Source organism: Neodiprion virginianus, chromosome 3 (assembly GCF_021901495.1).
Source record: "Neodiprion virginianus isolate iyNeoVirg1 chromosome 3, iyNeoVirg1.1, whole genome shotgun sequence".
Taxonomy (NCBI): Eukaryota; Metazoa; Arthropoda; class Insecta; order Hymenoptera; family Diprionidae; genus Neodiprion; species Neodiprion virginianus.
Window position 1 is genome coordinate 27,106,889 of NC_060879.1, and position 19,870 is coordinate 27,126,758.

General features: G+C 40.7%; 1 protein-coding gene across 3 annotated transcripts in view; it reads right to left on the bottom strand.

Annotated features, from left to right (window-relative positions):
- LOC124300742 (uncharacterized) overlaps positions 1 to 19,870 on the bottom strand; it is a 69,886-nt gene that overhangs the window by 45,799 nt on the left and 4,217 nt on the right. The window contains exon 3 of one of the 3 annotated variants that reach the window (XM_046755083.1): positions 7,749 to 8,446. In XM_046755083.1, coding sequence (XP_046611039.1) covers positions 7,749 to 7,898 — 150 coding nt within the window. In that variant the 5' untranslated portion in view covers positions 7,899 to 8,446. Of the gene's footprint in view, positions 1 to 7,748; positions 10,226 to 19,870 lie in introns of those variants that run through there. The other 2 variants (XM_046755084.1, XM_046755086.1) reach the window with 2 other exon arrangements.

A 19,870-nucleotide genomic window follows, 5' to 3' on the forward strand; every position in this document is an offset into this window, starting at 1 on the left:
AATAACAGAAATGTGAAAAAAAAACTCAACAGAGACTGTTTCCAGAATTGGTACTAATTATCATTTCTACTTCGTTTATATTATATTTACGTATACCTCACGCGTTTGGTCATGTTGGAGAGAAACGGAAAATCCAATCCCACATCCGGTGTGTTAATTTTGAACCCAGAGTCCTGCGTGGCCGATTTCCGAAACAAGCAGAAACTTGGCTGACAAATTTAGCCCAATAATTGCTTAGCGATATCGCAAACCACAAACAATCAGATACCGCGGTTTAACGCTGGGATTGTCGCATGGGTCTCCATCGATGCGGGTTTGCGAAGTGGTCTAAAGCTAGTTACAGTACAAGCTCGGGAAGTAGTCGCTTTTATACAGGATTACAGAGCATCGACGAGCCTTATATCGAGTACGGCGATAACTTACTTGAATAAAATGTCGTTGAATATTTTATGCGTTCGAAGAGATTTTATCCAACTGTATGTATTTGTGTATTCTCACAACTTGTATACACATATATTTTTGGAGGAGTTGAATTGCTGGTAGGTACATGAGTCATTCCACGTCAAACCGCACACTCTCAAAACGGACGGATTTTCTTTTACCAAACTTTTACCAAAATTCTTGAGCATGATGTTTCAGTTAGTTTAAGGTATTTCTATTACGTTTTATTTTCTACGGTTATATTTTTAGTCTTCTCCTCTTTCAAACTTTCGTTTTGCTAATGTTGCACTTGTTTCAGACAGGAAAATCTTAGTTTGTCAAACATTGCCATGGACATTAATAAATACTAATAATAATGATAATACTGTCTTTGTCTCGAGATAATTTTGCCAACTTTTTTTTTCCAATTTTAGGATCAGTTCTCTGCAAATTACACGAGATCGAAAATATCAAAAAACCAACAATCAGTAACGCACGGTGATACTTAAACGCTCATTACTTCGAACCTGTTGGAAATCGAGCAAAGAACACGCTGGTATTTTTATCATGATGCTACGTTACGTAGATCATGGTTAAAAAAAAAAAAAAAACTATTTGAACATTTATACCAATAAAAAAGCGGTTTCATCGCGAGGCAACTGAAAGTCATATACATGTCCCGAAGGGCAATTTCATTAGCTTCAACACGAGTCCTATCCAAACACGGTACGATAAATAAGTCCGGAGGTACGAGAATTTGAAGATCACTGAGCGCGACTGTTTTGCCGTTTTTTGTTTTTGAATCCTCAACCCCGCGTATCTCCGAAATTACCGACACTGACATTCGAATTAAATTAGCGAAATTCTCTCGGGGCAAAGACAACATTTGTGAAATAGTGAAATTTGGAAATATCGAAGTAAATTTTGCCCCAAAATTGTGCTGTTTGATGGGGAATTATTTATATATAACAGTTCAGATATTTGAAACGGTTTATTTAAGCTCCCACTTGCACGTGATTCCAGCTTCGTTAATCATGAAAACTTCTACAGGGATTCCGGAGAACTTTCGTCTAGTTTGGAAGCTCAAAGCCTACTGAAATATTTATGCACTCTCTTCGACGAAGTCATTGAGAATTTATGATTCCTAATAAAATAAAATCAGCGCTATACCTCCGGCTTAAAGTATTCCGCATACCGACGAAGTGTGGGAGACAAGAAGTGACAAATGTTGAAGCCATATATTCATCCGAAGGTTTCGCCCTTATTTTGTAAAGCACTGGGGTGTAGGTCGTGCTTTTTTTTCCCTACTTTTTCAACCTACTTTAAGTAAAGTTTTTTTCATGTTTTCCTGTACTTTATTTCTCCCCGAAGGAAAAGAAGCTTACGCGTGGATAAGCAAATGAGGTTGCGGTAACTTGGTTATATCGCGTGTGAATAAATTTCAAGTAAGTGAAATCGGTGCCAATGAGATACATCGATCAAACGTAATTCGCAAAGGCAGAGTTTGAAAAAAAATAAAAAAATAATAAAAAATAAAAATATGGCATCACGACGTACAAAATTTGACTGATTAAGTATTGTCTTTAGATTGGCTCACCGTAATATACGTGCAAAATCGAAGAACTCGGGGCTCGGCAGGCATCTTGGTGTTAAAACTCGTAACTGATTTCGAGTATGGGTGAAACTGCTTTTATACGTGGGATCACTTGAAAAGCTCTTTATTTATTTACCGTTTGCTCTTCGCCACGGTAAAGCGATCTCGGCAGCTCGAATTACAAGGGTAGTTAACGCTCATCGACAAATAGATAAAACGGGAATTCCGCGATATTTTTGTCTCCCCGTACCTTGCTAATTCGGACAGCCAATGTCCTCACGTTACGCAAGAATCCGCATCGTAGCCGTCTTTGCAAGTTTTGTTTACTCTGGTTACACGCTACTTAGGTAAGAGCTTTTCCTGGCCCGTCATCTGCCTCGCATTTGGTATATTTGCCTTATACAGCGGTCCTGTGTGAGATTAATCGACGATGCGTGTGTTCCATGTAACACTTTCTTCAATATCTTTTCAACATTTTTCGTCTTTAATGAATTATAGCACGACTTTTGGAGATTAGAAACGATCGAAAGTTCGTATGTGACGCCAAGTTCAACTTCGCAGCTTATTTCTTGAAAACTACTTCTTCCAAACTGTAGGAATCCATCCCGTCGCAGCCGGTCGCGCGTCTGAAATGTTACAGTAATTTCTTTATTTTGTTTTTCGTTGTCAAATTCACGTCATACGCGGTTATATGACGATCCCAAACTGATTCAAGTGAAATTGACGAGGCAGTAATGTTTATGTTTGGAAAACATGGGACCAATAATAATATCAAATTTCACTCTTGAGGAGAAAATTTCACCTGAATGTAACAATTTCCATAGGAAGGAAGTTCCCGCCCTCGTCGGAAAATGGAAAATAAGGCGAAAGACGTTCCTGCAAAGTCTTATGGAAAGAGAAAATAACTTCGAGCGCAATTCGAACAATCCAACCGAGCAATTCGACGGTCGCGGCCATCGCCAATAATTACGGATTTATCGACCCTCCTCACTTTGCGATAAGCTGCTAAACAAGATCACCGCGATAACGGCGTTATACTCACGAGGAGAGTATCAGACTTCCGGTTCACGGATTCTGCTGGAACATCTGCGGGTGTTTCTTTGCCCAAAAAATAGGAAGCTTCTGTTGTGTAGTTTTGATCCATTCAACCATTCTTCACTCTTAATTTCGGACCAAACAAACACTCCACGAGATTCCAGCAAAATCTGTGGTCCAGAGGTCTGCTACTCTTCTTGTCTGCAATTATAGACTGTTTCTGATGCGAGGATCAGATCTTGTCCACGTAATAATGTAACTTGTGTATCATGTAGATGCCGAAATTTGTAATTTCAAGTACAGACTAATTACAGACCACGCAAATTGTTCGACGGTAGTCCACACCGGCCGATTACGGCCAATTTCGGCACCGGGATTATTTGCAGTAAGAAATATCGCATGAAATACCGGCAAATAAAAAATGTCTCTACTCTCCATTTTCGACCTTTCGCGTCACAGGAAAGCCCAGAGAAACGTTATATAAGAAGCCACTCGGAGCATATAGATCGAATATCCAGGTCCGGTGAAAGGACGTCCTCATCCGGCGCGTATACTTCCACACATAAGGAACGAAACGTTCTTTTTTTGGGGGGGGGGGGGGGGGGGGGGGGGGGGAGAGAAATCTGAAGATAAAGGGGAGAAGATCGGGAAGACGGAAAAGGAGGGAAACTAGGAGGCGAGGGGGATTATTGAGAATTCTCTTCCGCGTACGTACCGCTGTAACATTACCGAATGAATTTGAAATTTAAGCTGCGCAAAAGAAGGCGACCGAGCTGCGTGAGGGCCGAAGGTGAACGCGACCATGAGGCATCGAGGCGACGAGGCGTCGAGGACTCTGGCTGGAAGGGCGCGTGTGGGAGGAAGGAAGACGGAGATGGAAAAGGGATGACGGAGGTCGGAGGACGAGCGACGGGATAGCTCCGCGTAGCCGACGACGTGGTCGTAGCACACATACCAAGACCGGCGGCATCGCCGTCATCTAGAGGGACAGTGGTAGGTATAGAGAGTCGAGTCGAGTCGAGTCGAGAGAGAAATACGTCGGGTGGGGATATTGATCTTCCCTGGGAGTTGCCATGTGGTGAAACGCTGGAAGCGCGGACTCTCTCTAGTATTCTTTTCTTCGAGGAGAGAAGAGACTTTGTCTTTTATACGGTTGCGCAATGTTCGCTTCTATTCACGATGTATGTGTAGTGTCTGCGTGTACCTCGGTACCTTACACATTACGGGCAGGCTCGCAGATTACTTGTCAAACGGTCCGGGGACCAAATTTCTATTTTTCTGCAATTTTCACATCTCGCAGTTACACGTAATAAGATTCAAAAATTCTGTTACGTTCAGGGCTTCCAGCTCTTATTGTTCGGTTTTTTAACTTTGAACAGATTGGTTTTCATATTCGAATTTTTATCGTATCCTTATCGCGTGGTGGTAAAAGAATACGATCCAATAATACAATTCGATGTAGAATACATAGTCTGATTTTTCCAGCCGTGTAATCGTTTTAGGATAAATTCTCAGGAACCGTAAAAAATACGTTTGTACAAAAGGAAGCTTATCTTTCGATGTTCTCCAATTTTTTAACAATCGTCCGAAGACTCGCAATTTTTTGCGCGAAAGTATAACTTTCTTAGAAGGTACTGGAAATGGAATCATATGGTGCGAGCTAGGATTGATTTCGTTAAGTTACATGTTTGATTTGTCTCAGCTAAATATTTTCACTTAATTTACATTTCCGCCGAAATATAGTTCAAATCAATGTAAATGAAATAAAAATATTTCGCTGAGAGATCTAGCCAATCAGGGATTTTACGGTTGGAAATATCAGACTATAAAAAAAAACATCTCGGATCATTGGTTTTTACTCCTGTAAGGATACGATGAAAATTCGAATACGAAAATTAATTTTTTCACAGTTGAATACTGACGCCTAAACCGTAAAAACCAGAGGTCTGAAACTTGCAAGATTTTTGCATCTTGGCACATACCACAAGACGTCAAAATTGCACAAAAAATTTACAGATAATTGATCGATCCGCGCATAGACAGACCGAAAGTTTTCTGTAAAACTCTTAACTCAACCAAAGAGACATTAAAAATACCTAGCGGCACAAAGCATAACTTTGGTCGCCTATCTACCGGCGTTGAGCGTCAAGTTTCACGGAAAACTCCCGGTTTCCCACATCTAGATTTCACCCCGAGCCACGTATAATGCGTACCAACTAACTAACGGACGCCTCAAAGCACCGCCCACAAACACCGTGTGTCTTTCGTTTTCCCGTGCAATTTCCACTTAATTCCCACTCTCGTTCCATTAAACCCCACGCAGAGATTGCAATTAAACTTCGTTCATTGTAAATTTTCTCACTATATCGGCAGACGAGATCGCAGGGGCTGGCTGTATCTAAATTGAGGTTTGAGTCGTGACGGGCATTCGCAGGGCTGCTGATTCGATTCTCGAACGGAATGCCCTCGGTTACCCAGCTGTAGAATTAGGCCCGTTTACGCAGTAACCTTAACCGAACCAAAAACATTTATATTCGGTAATCAGCGCCCGGGAGCTGGCAGAGCTACTTCTCAGTACCCGTTAATGCCCGGCTAACGAAACGTCCTTGCCTTGTATACTTAAGAAAGCATATTAATTAGCGTAATTCGGGATAAAAACCTGACGGATTTTAGCATGCATAATTAAAATTTTTATCCCTGATAATTTTATGCCTGATTATGTATGCGCTGCACAGCTGCACAAACAGCACGTTGACGGCTTGCGATGAAGTGAAACTGGGACAGAAACTGCAAATGTACAATATAAATGACCAACCCAAATGAGAAGTGAGTTGAAAATTATTACACCTTAACCGTCCGATCGTTAAACTAGAACCGGTGCCCGCGGCACGTACTCGCGGTGATGGTGAGCTGAAGTCATCGGAAGGTATCAAATCCCTCGATTGTCCGGACGATGGTGAACAGTATGAGGGAAGGAATTGATATCTGTGTCAGGTACAGAGACTTGGCTGTAAACTAACACGGGTATAGGTATACGGTCGTAAGATTCTGCCATCGCGCAAAGCGTCAAAGAAGGATGACCGCGGATCGATTTTCAACTCTTTCACGCCTATAAGAGGTGGCAGAAACGGTCTCCAGGGATGCGGAGACGATCGGACAGGCTCTTTCTGATTAAGATTTTTATTAAGATTTTGATTAAGATTTTAGACGGTACAAGTATACGTAGTTGGCATATCCTTTGAATCCGCAAGAGAGAGAGAGAGAGAGAGAGAGAGACCTTCGGGAATTTTTCGAATAGAAACTGAAAAGATTTGTATCGTATTTTGAGGGAGAAACCGCGAAAGTCTTTCGAGGTGACCGAGGTGCGCGAGACGAGATAAAAATTAGCCCTGAATTGAAAACCGTGTTGAAGGAAGTGAGTGTGTGCAGTACGATTACATCTCGCGTTTTAATCAACGCCCCCTAAAATCTCTTCTCTTCGCTGGACATTCCCTTCGGTCGCGCCTGCGCTTACATATCATTTCTGCATAAGGTTTAACCGAGGGTTATGGACGTAATCCCGTTACGTTTAAAGATATTCATCTGTATTTCACCGGAATTCAATTCGCGAAACGGAGGAGGTAGGGAGGGAGAGGAGGGTGAAATATTATTCACAGCAGCTCGAGGAGACACCCTGCAGCCTCGTCCGTAAAGTATACGTACACCTTCTACCCCGAATCACAAGTAATGGGTGTTTATCGCGGAATCGAACGAGGTAGGGTCATGTACGCTTATATTGACGAGAAAACCGGAAGAGGGTACAAAGTGTGCGAACTAACTGGTTTCCCTGCGAATCGTTGAGGGGACAAGTGTCGTCTCGTGCGATGCCACGTGTCTCGGAGACCCTCTGATTCGGAGGGTTTGACTAATGGCACTCGACGAATACGAGCAAGTCGGCACGGGGAATTATGGAGGGGAATTGGCTTTTGAACTTCGTATAAATTTCCCGTTTGACCACGTTCTGCGCACCCCGTGACCGGTGATTGAAGAAATTTGCCGAGTCGAAGCTTCGCAGGTGTAAAACTCTTTGCGGCACGAGCGATGAGGCACAAAGAGACGGCCTCTCGACGGTGCTCGAAGAGAGTGGAGGAATTACAGTGAGTCACTGATCGTTAAACTTCTCATCGAGACCGAGACTCGGGGGAATTACCTGCCCGCAACCCTTCCCGGTAATCCAGCATGGCGTCATTTCGAACCCCGGTTTACATAATTATAACGTGAAAAGCGGTAGGTGGTGTTGCAAATTGCAATCCATTCGAGTTCACGCGGGCCGGTCTGTGAATGATGGCCGGAACAAAAGCGAGGACCGGGGGAACAGGGTCGTAGGAATGGGGAACGGAATTGGACCGTGACTGTACCATTTCTGGCCATAACCTCTAAATTACAAGCGGTCAATATGGCCGCAACTGGTACAGTAAAATGCATAAATGTATTAACCTTTCGGCCGACTTGTTTTCGGTCCGAAACAAAATGCAACTTCGGTTCCGTACGATTCACGCGACAATGCATCAATGGTTTTCATCACCTCGGCTGCTTCGCCAGTCACTGTCGCATAATTTGTACAGAATCGAACTCGCATTTTTTTTCGGACCGAGAACAAGTTAGCCGGAAGATTCGGGCATTTTCGGATTTTACTGTACGTGATCAGGGGGGCACATACCTTGAAATTCAGGCCCGCTGCGGGGTCGGACGGAGTGCGAGGGCCCCCGGCCTGGCTGGTGGCGCCGTAGCTCAGCTGGTGCTGATAACTGCACAGAATCTTCTTGTGAGCACTGGCCTGAGCTCGATACGCCGATACCGACAGTTTCATGTCTCCTCCCGTCTGGCTTTGGTGGGCTGGGATCGCCCGTTGTGCGTTACGTGGGACATTTTCTCCGGGGGTTCCCAGCTCCTCGGTGATCTCGAGACCTCGGCGAGAGCAGCGGTTGGTTTTGGTCTCTTCGAGGCCGCGAGGTGCCGTCTGTGTAATGATGGGATCGGGAAACTCCCTCGGTCCGCTCGAATTCTTCCCCTTAATAGGATCCTTCGATGCGGAAAACTAAAGAGATCCTTTTTACGTGCGATAGTTGTTAGCAAGAAGCGGCGTTTCCGCGCGAGTTGAGGGTGGTATCAGGGCTTGCATGCGATCCGAACCGGCTAAGCCAATACTCTGTCATTTCCCGCACTATAATGGCCGCTTCCCAGGAGATTTCAAAACTCCATCCACGGCGTAAGCCTTCAGAAACGGTGAGATAAGTCGGCAAACTTTTCCCCGGAAATCCCCGAAGTGCGGACCGTCCGCCGGTATAACACGGCTCCTTAAAAACCACTTACGTTACCGAACTGGATTCCCTCGTGGGCAAGGCGACAAGGGTCTCCCTGTGTAACGCGAATGGATATTAGCATTTAGCTATATATTTATTAGCGGATTCCACGTGCGTTTAGTTAGTTTATAATATACGTGATCTGTTAATCGAGTCTCTCGTTTCGTTTCGCGAAATGACAAACGATAATTATACCTCAGATTCACGCGTAATCAACGAAAAACCAAAAATAACGGGGTAAATTATCGTAAAAATAATCACATCGCACCAACAGCTCGCAATTTCTACCACTAATTCCAACGACAGTTTGGATTTATTCCGAAGACGGATAGTTTCTTTCTTGTCATGATGACGGTGAAAAGAATCCAGCAAAGGAACTTGGTCGAATGGTTAGTACACCGCTAAGCGTTCACAGCATAAGTGGATTATGGCCTCCAACGGCATAGCTTAGGTTCTAACATTCAGTAAGCCTTAGGTCTGTGCCCAGCCAGTACGTTACGAATATATATATATGTACGCACACCTATATAACGCCCTATACTCGTACGTCTCTTATAACTGGATTAAATATTATAATAAATTCTATAAGAAACCTATGTTTGCATTTCTCGACCAAATGATTTTTAATACGATTCGACTAGCGGGGTTTCCGCAAAACGATTCGACTATGTCAGATACACGGCACCCTCGGGTTACAGCTCACTGCAGCGGAGGATCGGAAGATATCATAGTAGGTGGAACAGAAAGATAGAAGGGGGAAAAAAATCGAATTTCACAGACCGCTATATCCGGTCCGCTTGCCTCCTCCTAATCTCATCGTCTAACCCACCTCTGCTTCGACAGCTTCGAGCTATTTTTTATTACTTCAAAATTTTATTCACCGACCTTAAAGGCTACCGCTATTTACAGCCGCAGGGCTGGGCTGCGGACGCGAAGTGACGCGCCAGGGAAATCGCTAACGATAAGTAGGTTTAATCTTTCAGAGCGTTATTATTTCAGAGCACTACAGATTTTAATCAGACCGGTGAAAACTGACGGAAGGATTCCGAATACCAGAGTGAAAACTTTGTACCACTTTTCAAATCCCCTTCACTTTCCTCAATATTATATGCCTTGTTCATACAACATTAATACACCAATATCGGGTTGTTACGCGTTTAGGAGGGTCAGCCATCGCTCGCATATTTTTTCGAAAAATGTGTAACAACTTTCGAACGAATTCCACCTCGTCGTCAGAATTTCATCGGTAAACCGTCACTCACTCGCGTTCGTCACCAGCCTCGAACATCGCACAATAATCAATCGTCCTAACGTTGCTCCGATAATATTCTTCTCGTTTTTCACCAAGACGTTAACCGAACCGCGCTTACACTTTCCTCGGCAATCGTTGTCACCCGGAGTGTCTTTGCTCCAGCCGATTTTCGGACCAGTTCATACCTAACGTTCTATTCTTCTCGTTTGCTATTTTGCAGTTGTGATTATTATTATTATCGTTATATCGTTGACGGGTTTTTCATATTTATTAACTATCTCTTCGTAAAATTTGATTCTACACAAGGACGGAGAGGGTGAAAATCACGTGCGACGACAGTTTTGGGGATGCATAACGGTATGAAAAAAGAGAAAATAAAAATGAAAAAGACAACGACAACAACGACAACAAGGATCTTAGGCGTTCCCGCGAAAGTGGAAAAAAGCTCTGTCGCGATATCGCCGCGATAAACACCGAGATAATCGTATTATAAGGGCTGTTTCTCCGCGCACGTGTTACAATGCCACCAAAGTCACTGGCCCCTCGGCTGCGGGGCGAGGGTTGGCGAGGTTCACGCCGCGCTCTTCGTACTCTGGTAGCAGAACCCCCACTACCACACCCAGCATTAAAAACCGAAATCCTCCCCTCGAAACGCGCAGGCTCCTGCCTCCCAGCCACTGGGGAAACACCCCCGCCACCTCGGCCTCTCCCACACACACACACACGCCTAACGTTTCCGATACACCCCCGCACCATCGCATATATATATATATATATATATATGTGTGTGTGTGTGTGTGCATACATATATATATACACACATGTCCGTATGCATGTATTTATATAAATCCGTGTTATATGCATCTTATACGATGCATGGACGAGTATGTTATGTATGAGGTGTACGAACCATTGCATTAGACTGCACGCATTGCAATCGTGATATATGCATAGGTACACACACGTGCACAAGTTTGTTTTACGTACCTACATCCGTATTATGCAGGTCGCAAGCCTCGGAGGAAATTCAGTCTTAGGATATTAAATGGGAATAAGACGTCGACGTGACATCTTTCGAAATCAGTGAACCATTGAATTCGGATGCGGGGCAAAGGTATTGGGAGCGGCGGGGCGGGGGGGGGGGGGGTGGTGGTATTTTTATCAATGGCGAAAACGTACAGAGATAGAAAAGTTGAACGTGAACTCGCAGCGTATAATACGAGATATACCTACGTTGTAGAATGGCAACTAATAATGATGGTCCGATTCTTTGGGAGGTGTTGTTTCTCATCAAAGTTAACGCTGTTATTACTTGTTTCACCTTGCGAACACAAAAGCCGCACCTATTACCCCGTGTTATTATCTATTCTATCCTGAATCCTGCTCTCAGGGATCATTGACTCGCTCGTCAGGCTAATTAATCCAGTCACATATCCATGAAGCGTTATACGTATTGTATGTGAGAACAAGATTGTAAGAAATTTTTATATCAGTGTACATTGGACTGTAACGAAAGAATCGACTATTTTTTTTTCAAAATCATGTCGAAAATATTGATACAAATGATGAAAAAAAGATGCTGTCCAAGTTTCAAATCTTAATATAAATATTTAGACGTATCTCATGGCGATTTTCCATTTCCCAGTTAAATGACATGGGGAATTTTTTTTTTTTTTTTTTTTAGCTTTGAAAGCTTATAACTTATCAACGCATTAGCGTACTGATAAAACCAGAACGTATTTTTGTAGGGAATTGTATGGTCTACAAAAAATGGTTCTTGACATTTTATGACAAATCTACTCTTTCAAAAGTTATTTAAGGTCAAAGGTCAAAAAATTTTGAAAAAAAAACCGTCGATTTTTTTTATGCAGCCTAGTGTACATAATTAATAAAACCCTGCTTTACTCGTGAAAAAAAAACCCGACGGAATTGCTTTTTTTTAATCTACATATGGTAAAGGCAGGTCTTATTAAAATATTAAACATAGTAGGCCCATGTCATAAATATGTACAGATTAACTTGTCTGCGTTACGTTAGGATTCTCGTCTCTTTTAACAGCACTGAGAAAAATTTTATTTGTTATATGTAGTAAAACCTATATTGTTGCTATTGCATGAAAATGTGTTACAAGTAACCGTTTAGTGTAATTATAGTTGGCAATACACTTTCCGGTTATCACGTCGTTAAATTTGTTTGTTTGGGTTTACTAAATTTTCTCAGTCAAGTAAGGTGACATGAATTTAATGTGAAATGAACATCAAATCATCGCAATAATTACGAAAAAAAAAAAAATACCACAAGTGACCATATATGTATATTAATATTCACAGACTAAACTTTCTGGTTTAAATTACTAATCTCATTTTCGTCTTGTACTCAGAACTCTTTTTCGTTTATGGTAGAAACTGAGAATAGTTGAGAACTGTGCAGTAACGAAAACTGTAAGAAGTTTCTCCCGGCGAGGAGTTTGCGAAGTCTAGAGGAGGCTAATCAGCTGAAATTTTTCAACGATCATCCGAAAAGCAATGGAAATACGATTTAGATTAGATTATATCGTAAGTAATGTTACAATGGATTGAGGTACAGGAGCGACCGCGTTCTGATTTGTAGGATAAAGTAATTGCGAGATACGTGGAATTCATCGATTACTTCCAACATAACGCGGTTGCCATGAGATTTGAATAACCTCTCGGCAACCCCTAGACGCTGTTTGCTAGTCTGTTCAATTTAAGGTAATGCATATAAATGTAGAGTACGTTATATACATGCATATACGAACGCCCGAGTATGAAACGGCAGAAAGATGAAACGAGAATTTTCAACGGTAACAGGAAAACCGTCCTCGAGTGTAGCGTTCATATTTCGAGTGTCGCGTTTCCCTGCTTAGAAATCGTTAATTAAAACCTCACGTCATCGAAGTACTCGGGCACTACGTACAAAATTACGAGTATCTACTCCGGTCGAAGTTCAGCTGGTGTAACCTTATCGATCTGAACACGTATAATTTATACGATACAAAATTCGATTTTCCGATGTAATTGTATTTTCTTTACACAGAAACTCGAAAGCGACATCGTCCGTAAACGAAACGAAATACTTTTGACATAATGTGCGAGCACAGTTCCTCGATATCATTCCGTAAAATTGATTCTCCCCCGAGGGTAAATTAAGTGAAAGTGTATACAAATCAGTTTCCCTAATTGGACAGGTTCCAGTTTCCACAAAGGCTGCGCTGACCGGTGGCGTGATAAGCTTTGAAACAGTACCGTATTTTCAAGATAGTAGAGATATAATTGTTACCTGCGTATCGAATTTGATTAAATAATGGAAGCAATTAATTGTGGTAATAATTTTGCTCGACCTTTTAGGTAATAATAATTTCCCCTAAACATCTGCACCTGGGCTGATGATTATTTATCTATACGGTTGAATCGAGACTGAAGAATATAAATTCTGGGTGACATCGTCCGTATGAGATACCGGATGCTTCGGATGAACGAGAATACCTGCTAACACTTTTTACGTTCACGTGTAGACGCAGCAAGCGATGATGACATGATTAGCGTTGTTATAAATCAGGCTTACGACGAGCCTTCCGTGTCTGTTATGCTTCATTTAAATTTTTTTTTTCTATTTATCGTTATCTCTTTCGATCCTTGCAAATAAATCATAATTCCTGATCATTGGCAAGCTTGCCTGATATTGGCAAGCAAATGAAACCTTCGCGCACAGTTATGTTCTAAGTACGAATTTATTCGCCACCATAATTGCTGGTTGTCCTCGAGAACCAGAATTTGGTATCCAAATTGCCATGGCATAGCATTGTATCTATTCAATCGCGGAAAATATAAAATCGGTATAACGCACATTGTTCAACGTTTAAAACCACGGTCATAGAATTTTGATTAAAAAATCCAACAAACCTGGTGTATACGCAACGAGAGTAACTAATGCCGTTGTTGTATGACCAGTAAAATAGGTGGTATAATTAGCACGAATGTAAATTTTTTTCTATCCCTGTATAAGATTTGATCAAACCCGGTTATTGTCAAACGAAACGGTAATTTTCGTATTTAGAGCGTAAAACACGGTTTTACGACCCGAGTGCTCGGCGTGATCGCACTAGGGTGTAAATCGTTACGCTCGTGATACGAACAATATTTTTTGCTCTACGAGCCATAAAATTGGAGAACATTGTACAAAAATTGCAACAAAAGACGAGGCTGCGGTAATTAACGTTAACGTCACGAAACGCGAGGAAGAAATTCATTATTTTGGAATTTTAGAATGACATTCAAGAAATTGGTTTTTGAAAACTATCGGTATGTTTGGCACGGTATGATTTACTTAATTTCAGACAATTCTAATGGCGCAACGTAAAGATTTTTTCTGAACATGCATTGTTACAGTAACGTGACTAACTTCAATCTTATAAAAAAAAGGAGGAAGAAAAAGGTCCCGTACGTGGGCGCGGAAGGAGTTCAGGGACGAAGCCTCGGTGAAGGTGCGTGGGCGGAGCTTCACCTAAAGAATAATGATACTTTATTGGTCAAAAATATATTTATTCATATCTATTAAAAGTAATGATAATATAAATTTTTGTTTCACCACCGATAGTTTTTTGATTAAACAAAAAAATTATCCGCATTCGATCGTGTGATTTACAAATGAAAAATTCAATTCAGTCAACCTTTACCAATCAATTGATGATTTTTGAATTTTCAAACTGAAAATGAAAATGAAAATGGTTAATTATGCCTCCTGAAGCTTGGCCTGTAGTTTTTCCCGAATTTAATTTGTCCTTTTTCATGCGTTTTCATTTTCACCATGCCGTTGTGTAAAACGCTATTTTAGACCCGCAAAACGGACCGTAAAATCCCATTTTACGCCTTGGTGGGATAAGAAATTAATCTTTCGTTACCGTCACTGATGAACAGTGTAAATATCGCTTTGATATTCTTGCACAAACTTACAATAATTTATGATGACGGAGAATCTAGAGTCATTAATAATTTTGTTGAATAGTGCCGACTAGGTTCTTTCCCCCGATGTATAATAAGAACGCCGCCGTATAGCCGAAGTAGTGTATAATTTCTTTGATTATGCCGAAAAGGCTGCAATTTTCCTACTCCCTCGTTCTTGTACCATAACTCTGAATGATTGATTGTTTTACGCAGCTCGACGATACAACTATCGGAAAAGAGTATATAAGGTATGGAAGGGTAATTTGAACTTCCGTACTAATTTTTACGAGAGTAAGACACCGAATCTCGTAAAAATAAGCATACAGCTGCAGCCTGTTCGATAATCAGATGAGGTTTACGTTTGTAAACACGTGCCAAACTGAGGGTTAACTTTCCTTTTATACCCGCTTCGTGCCTATACTTGCGCTAGCTATAAACTCTTTGCAAACTTGGTTTAGATTTGAAAATTTTATCTTACAAAGCTGAATTTGCTGATGAGGAGACGCTACATGAAATCGATAACGGAAACGAGACACTGGGTCATTTGCGTTCAAAGTGTTTTTCTTTATACACTAGCGTGCTTTATAAAAGCTTAAAAAATTTTGAAATATATGTTAAAGTCTCTCCCGCAAGATCGGATTTTATTGAAATTTGAAACTTCCGTCTTTTCCAGTGAGTTACCACAGCGAAAAATAATTACTTTAACATAAATTACTGCAATGTCCCACTATACAGGGTGTCCCTAAATTGAGGGACACGGACCAGCCAGCGTGATACCTGACTGAAATGCAACCGAGAATTTCTTTACCGGAAGGTCGTCCGACGCATAGTTTTTGAATTATAAGCGATAGCGTTAAGCCAATCAGAGTGCACCATTTCATCTGGATTTGCCGCCACGGAAATTGCTGTTTTGTTCGTCTGGGTGAATTATTATTATTCGGTTACAAAGTAAATATCGGCACCTCCCCTCTCTCGCTGTTGTACCCCTTCTCGAGCGCTGACCTCGGTATTGTTGCCGCGGCACACGCTGCCGGCCGCACACACACGGACGCACACTGGTGTGTGTGAAAATAAGCGAATGCCCAGCTACACAATACTACCAAACACACATCTACGAGTGAAAATAAAAATAAATCTCGAAATAAATCAGCCGATTTAAGATTTGATGTTATAAAACACCTCCAATCATCGATGTATGCATAAAACTAGAGATTTTAGACGATTGATATGCCGTTAGGGTTCATAATTAGTCATTCAATCAATCTGAATTATGCTTTCCGAACATTTTCTGTGTCTTTGCAACATAACTTTTCCACTAGTTTGAAATTCATCATTGACATACGATTCTTCAATAATGCGAGGAAACAACAACTCGCTGAATTGACGTGTCAATAGGTTTGTAAATCAATTACAATTCACCTGAGTTAACACAAAATAACTGAATAAATGAGAATTCTCGGAATCACTAAAAATGATAGCTGAAATCATGAGAATTATTTGAGATATAACTGAATTAGGAAGAGTTGTGATAAGTCAAGTTACTTTGAATAACTTTAGATTCGTGCCAAAATTTTATGTTTAGAGAGAAAAATAATTAAATTCAAATAAAAAAGTAATTTTAAATGAAGAAGAAGAAAATTTCCAAATACCTGAATTCAAATGAAGCAATTTGAATTTAATAAATCTATCCGAATTTAAGAAAAAATAATAATTATTATTTAGACCAGAAAAATGAAGTCGAATTACATGAATAAATTCAATTAATTCAACTCAAAAAAATATGGTGTCATTCGAATTCCCAGTTATTTCCTCGTCGATTCAATGTGGGTCTGGAGTGGCAAGTAACGTTCAAATTGTTGAGATCAATGCTAGTGATGGCCACTTATCTGAGAATAATGGATGTATCGATTAATCGATTTCAACAAAATAATCGGACACGGCTCGATTGAATTGGTAAAAATTAATCGATTTGGTAAATTTCTGCGTGTAGTCTTAATATCAAAAGAGATATTTTGATAATTCATAGTCTTATTCAAAATATTTTGGTCCAAATAATAATTATTATTTTTCCTTAAATTCGGATAGATTTATTAAATTCAAATTGCTTCATTTGAATTCAGGTATTTGGAAATTTTCTTCTTCTTCATTTAAAATTACTTTTTTATTTGAATTTAATTATTTTTCTCTCTAAACATAAAATTTTGGCACGAATCTAAAGTTATTCAAAGTAACTTGACTTATCACAACTCTTCCTAATTCAGTTATATCTCAAATAATTCTCATGATTTCAGCTATCATTTTTAGTGATTCCGAGAATTCTCATTTATTCAGTTATTTTGTGTTAACTCAGGTGAATTGTAATTGATTTACAAACCTATTGACACGTCAATTCAGCGAGTTGTTGTTTCCTCGCATTATTGAAGAATCGTATGTCAATGATGAATTTCAAACTAGTGGAAAAGTTATGTTGCAAAGACACAGAAAATGTTCGGAAAGCATAATTCAGATTGATTGAATGACTAATTATGAACCCTAACGGCATATCAATCGTCTAAAATCTCTAGTTTTATGCATACATCGATGATTGGAGGTGTTTTATAACATCAAATCTTAAATCGGCTGATTTATTTCGAGATTTATTTTTATTTTCACTCGTAGATGTGTGTTTGGTAGTATTGTGTAGCTGGGCATTCGCTTATTTTCACACACACCAGTGTGCGTCCGTGTGTGTGCGGCCGGCAGCGTGTGCCGCGGCAACAATACCGAGGTCAGCGCTCGAGAAGGGGTACAACAGCGAGAGAGGGGAGGTGCCGATATTTACTTTGTAACCGAATAATAATAATTCACCCAGACGAACAAAACAGCAATTTCCGTGGCGGCAAATCCAGATGAAATGGTGCACTCTGATTGGCTTAACGCTATCGCTTATAATTCAAAAACTATGCGTCGGACGACCTTCCGGTAAAGAAATTCTCGGTTGCATTTCAGTCAGGTATCACGCTGGCTGGTCCGTGTCCCTCAATTTAGGGACACCCTGTATACGATTCAATTTCATGTTACATCTGAACACAGGATTTAGGGATATAATTTAATTATGTTCAAATCACCGAGCGAATTTTAAACGCGAAATTCAACTTGTCTATTCGATTAACAACGGAATGTCGTGTATATTCACGTTTGATTTTAAGTTCTTACGTAACTCTTCGTTTTTATTATTATTATTATTGTTATTATTATACTATTTGTTGGAATCACAAGCTTGACATTAATGAGATAGATTAATTATACCTCAGATTATCAATTAGCCCGGCGAAGAGAATGGATTTTTTTATAACGAACCCTGGACCCCATATTGCGATACGTATACCTACCTACCTACCTATTCGACGAAAGGGTTATGTATGTGTACGTATGTACATAGTTACATTGTTCAAGCAACCTACTTCGATATTGATAGATGCTCGCCTATCTCGATATCTGCGCTCTTCAATTTTTTATGCAAAAAAATCAGACCATCGAGGTAATTACAAACGGGATAAGGACACGAGGTGGTCGTAAATATGAGATGAAATTAAATGGCGATCCGGGGAGAAAAGCTTCACGGGGAAAACCAGGAAGTCTGCATAATGGTAGAAGCTGGCCTTCTGCGATTGTATGGGTTTTGTTGTCGCTGTCAAGCCTCGACAGATAGGGGATTTGCCAAATCTGGAGGATCTCATCAGCGGTTCTGCCCGGCGGTCGATGTCGACGCGTTCTTCAGCAGACGCGTTTACAAGCTTCAACTGGTCCTTTCAACACTCCTTTTATTCAGGAGCCTGAGATTATGCCAAAGGGATTAATGCATCGTCATCTTCTTTTAATATCGCGACTGTTTCTTGTACGTACCGGGTATATGCCTATACCTATACCGGCGTATATATACCTACGTAATTTATGCCGCGCAGGAAGCAAACTTTCCGCATTTACGTCTGGGAAGATATCGGGTCCGTCGAACGGTATAGATACGGAAGGAAGTCTTGCGAGGAATCGATTTGCGGGCTGCAAATCGGAAGATAGAATCTGTGCAGTGTAGCTACGACTTGGTAGAAATACATGTATATTATACGTATAGATTTCCTTCGTGCAAATACGATGGACCGGTAGATGCGGGCAGAGTGTAATGGAATTGATTCGAACCATGCGCGTGTTACCGAATCTATCAAATCAACCGCTTCGCCATTGGCATCCCTTTCCACTTTTTCATTTACTCAGCATGTCTTGGAAAATTTCAAACGCAGTGAATCTTTCGCCGAATTTATTTTATCGTACAGTGTGTACATTTAGTGGGCTCCTTGTCGGTATGTATGGAGTTGTAATCCCCTAATTAATGAGCCTTGTTGTAGAAGGTCTACAGGGTGGAGATAGATCGTTGCGGAGATCAGTGAGAGTTTGGATCGACGAAGAGATCTATTACATGGAAGACGGAAAATTAATTGCTTTATTGGCTCAGGGCGATAAAATATGAATTTGCAGAGTACTCGGTTTGTATAGTATAAAATAGCATATCGTGTAAGAATAAGTAAAACTCGGTCTTTTCGGATCGAGCGTAAATTTGCAATATGAGTCAGAGGTGAGTACGCATACGAGCCGAAGACGAATAATATGCGAGGCGAAAAGACCGTTCCCTCGTTGTTGAATACAATTCCTTACATAACAAGTATATGTTACGCATTTTTTAACGAAGCACTATATTGAAGTTAGGCTCACGTAATGTCAGATTTGTTCGCGACAGTGCATGCGCGCAGTAGAGAAAGTACCACTTTTAACTTCTAGAACTTAAAAAGTGATTAAAAGTGGTATTTTTTGTACTCCGCGCATGCATATTTGCAGACTCACTCGACCGTCATAGAAACTGGTACTTTGCCTACGGAAAACACGCTTGGAAAAACGCTCGCGATTATTATGTTTTGGTATAACAGAGACGCTCATTTGTAATAAATTTTCCTTTCAGCTGAATCATATCTTCAGAAGACTTGTAAACTGTCTGAACGGAAAAAAGTTCAAAGTTTCGTTTCCTTTTTGGTTTACCTCAGCTAACTGATGTTCCGACAGCGCTGAATGAACTCGGTGCATTTTTCAGCTACCTTTTCAGCACAATATAAGAGTTAACGATCATGTAACCTACTATACGAATACTAGCTCTGTCAACTGTTCTCTCAAGTGTTTTCGTGACGCAAGATATCACATGATCGTTCCCCAAATCTCATGCAGCATTTATGGGAAC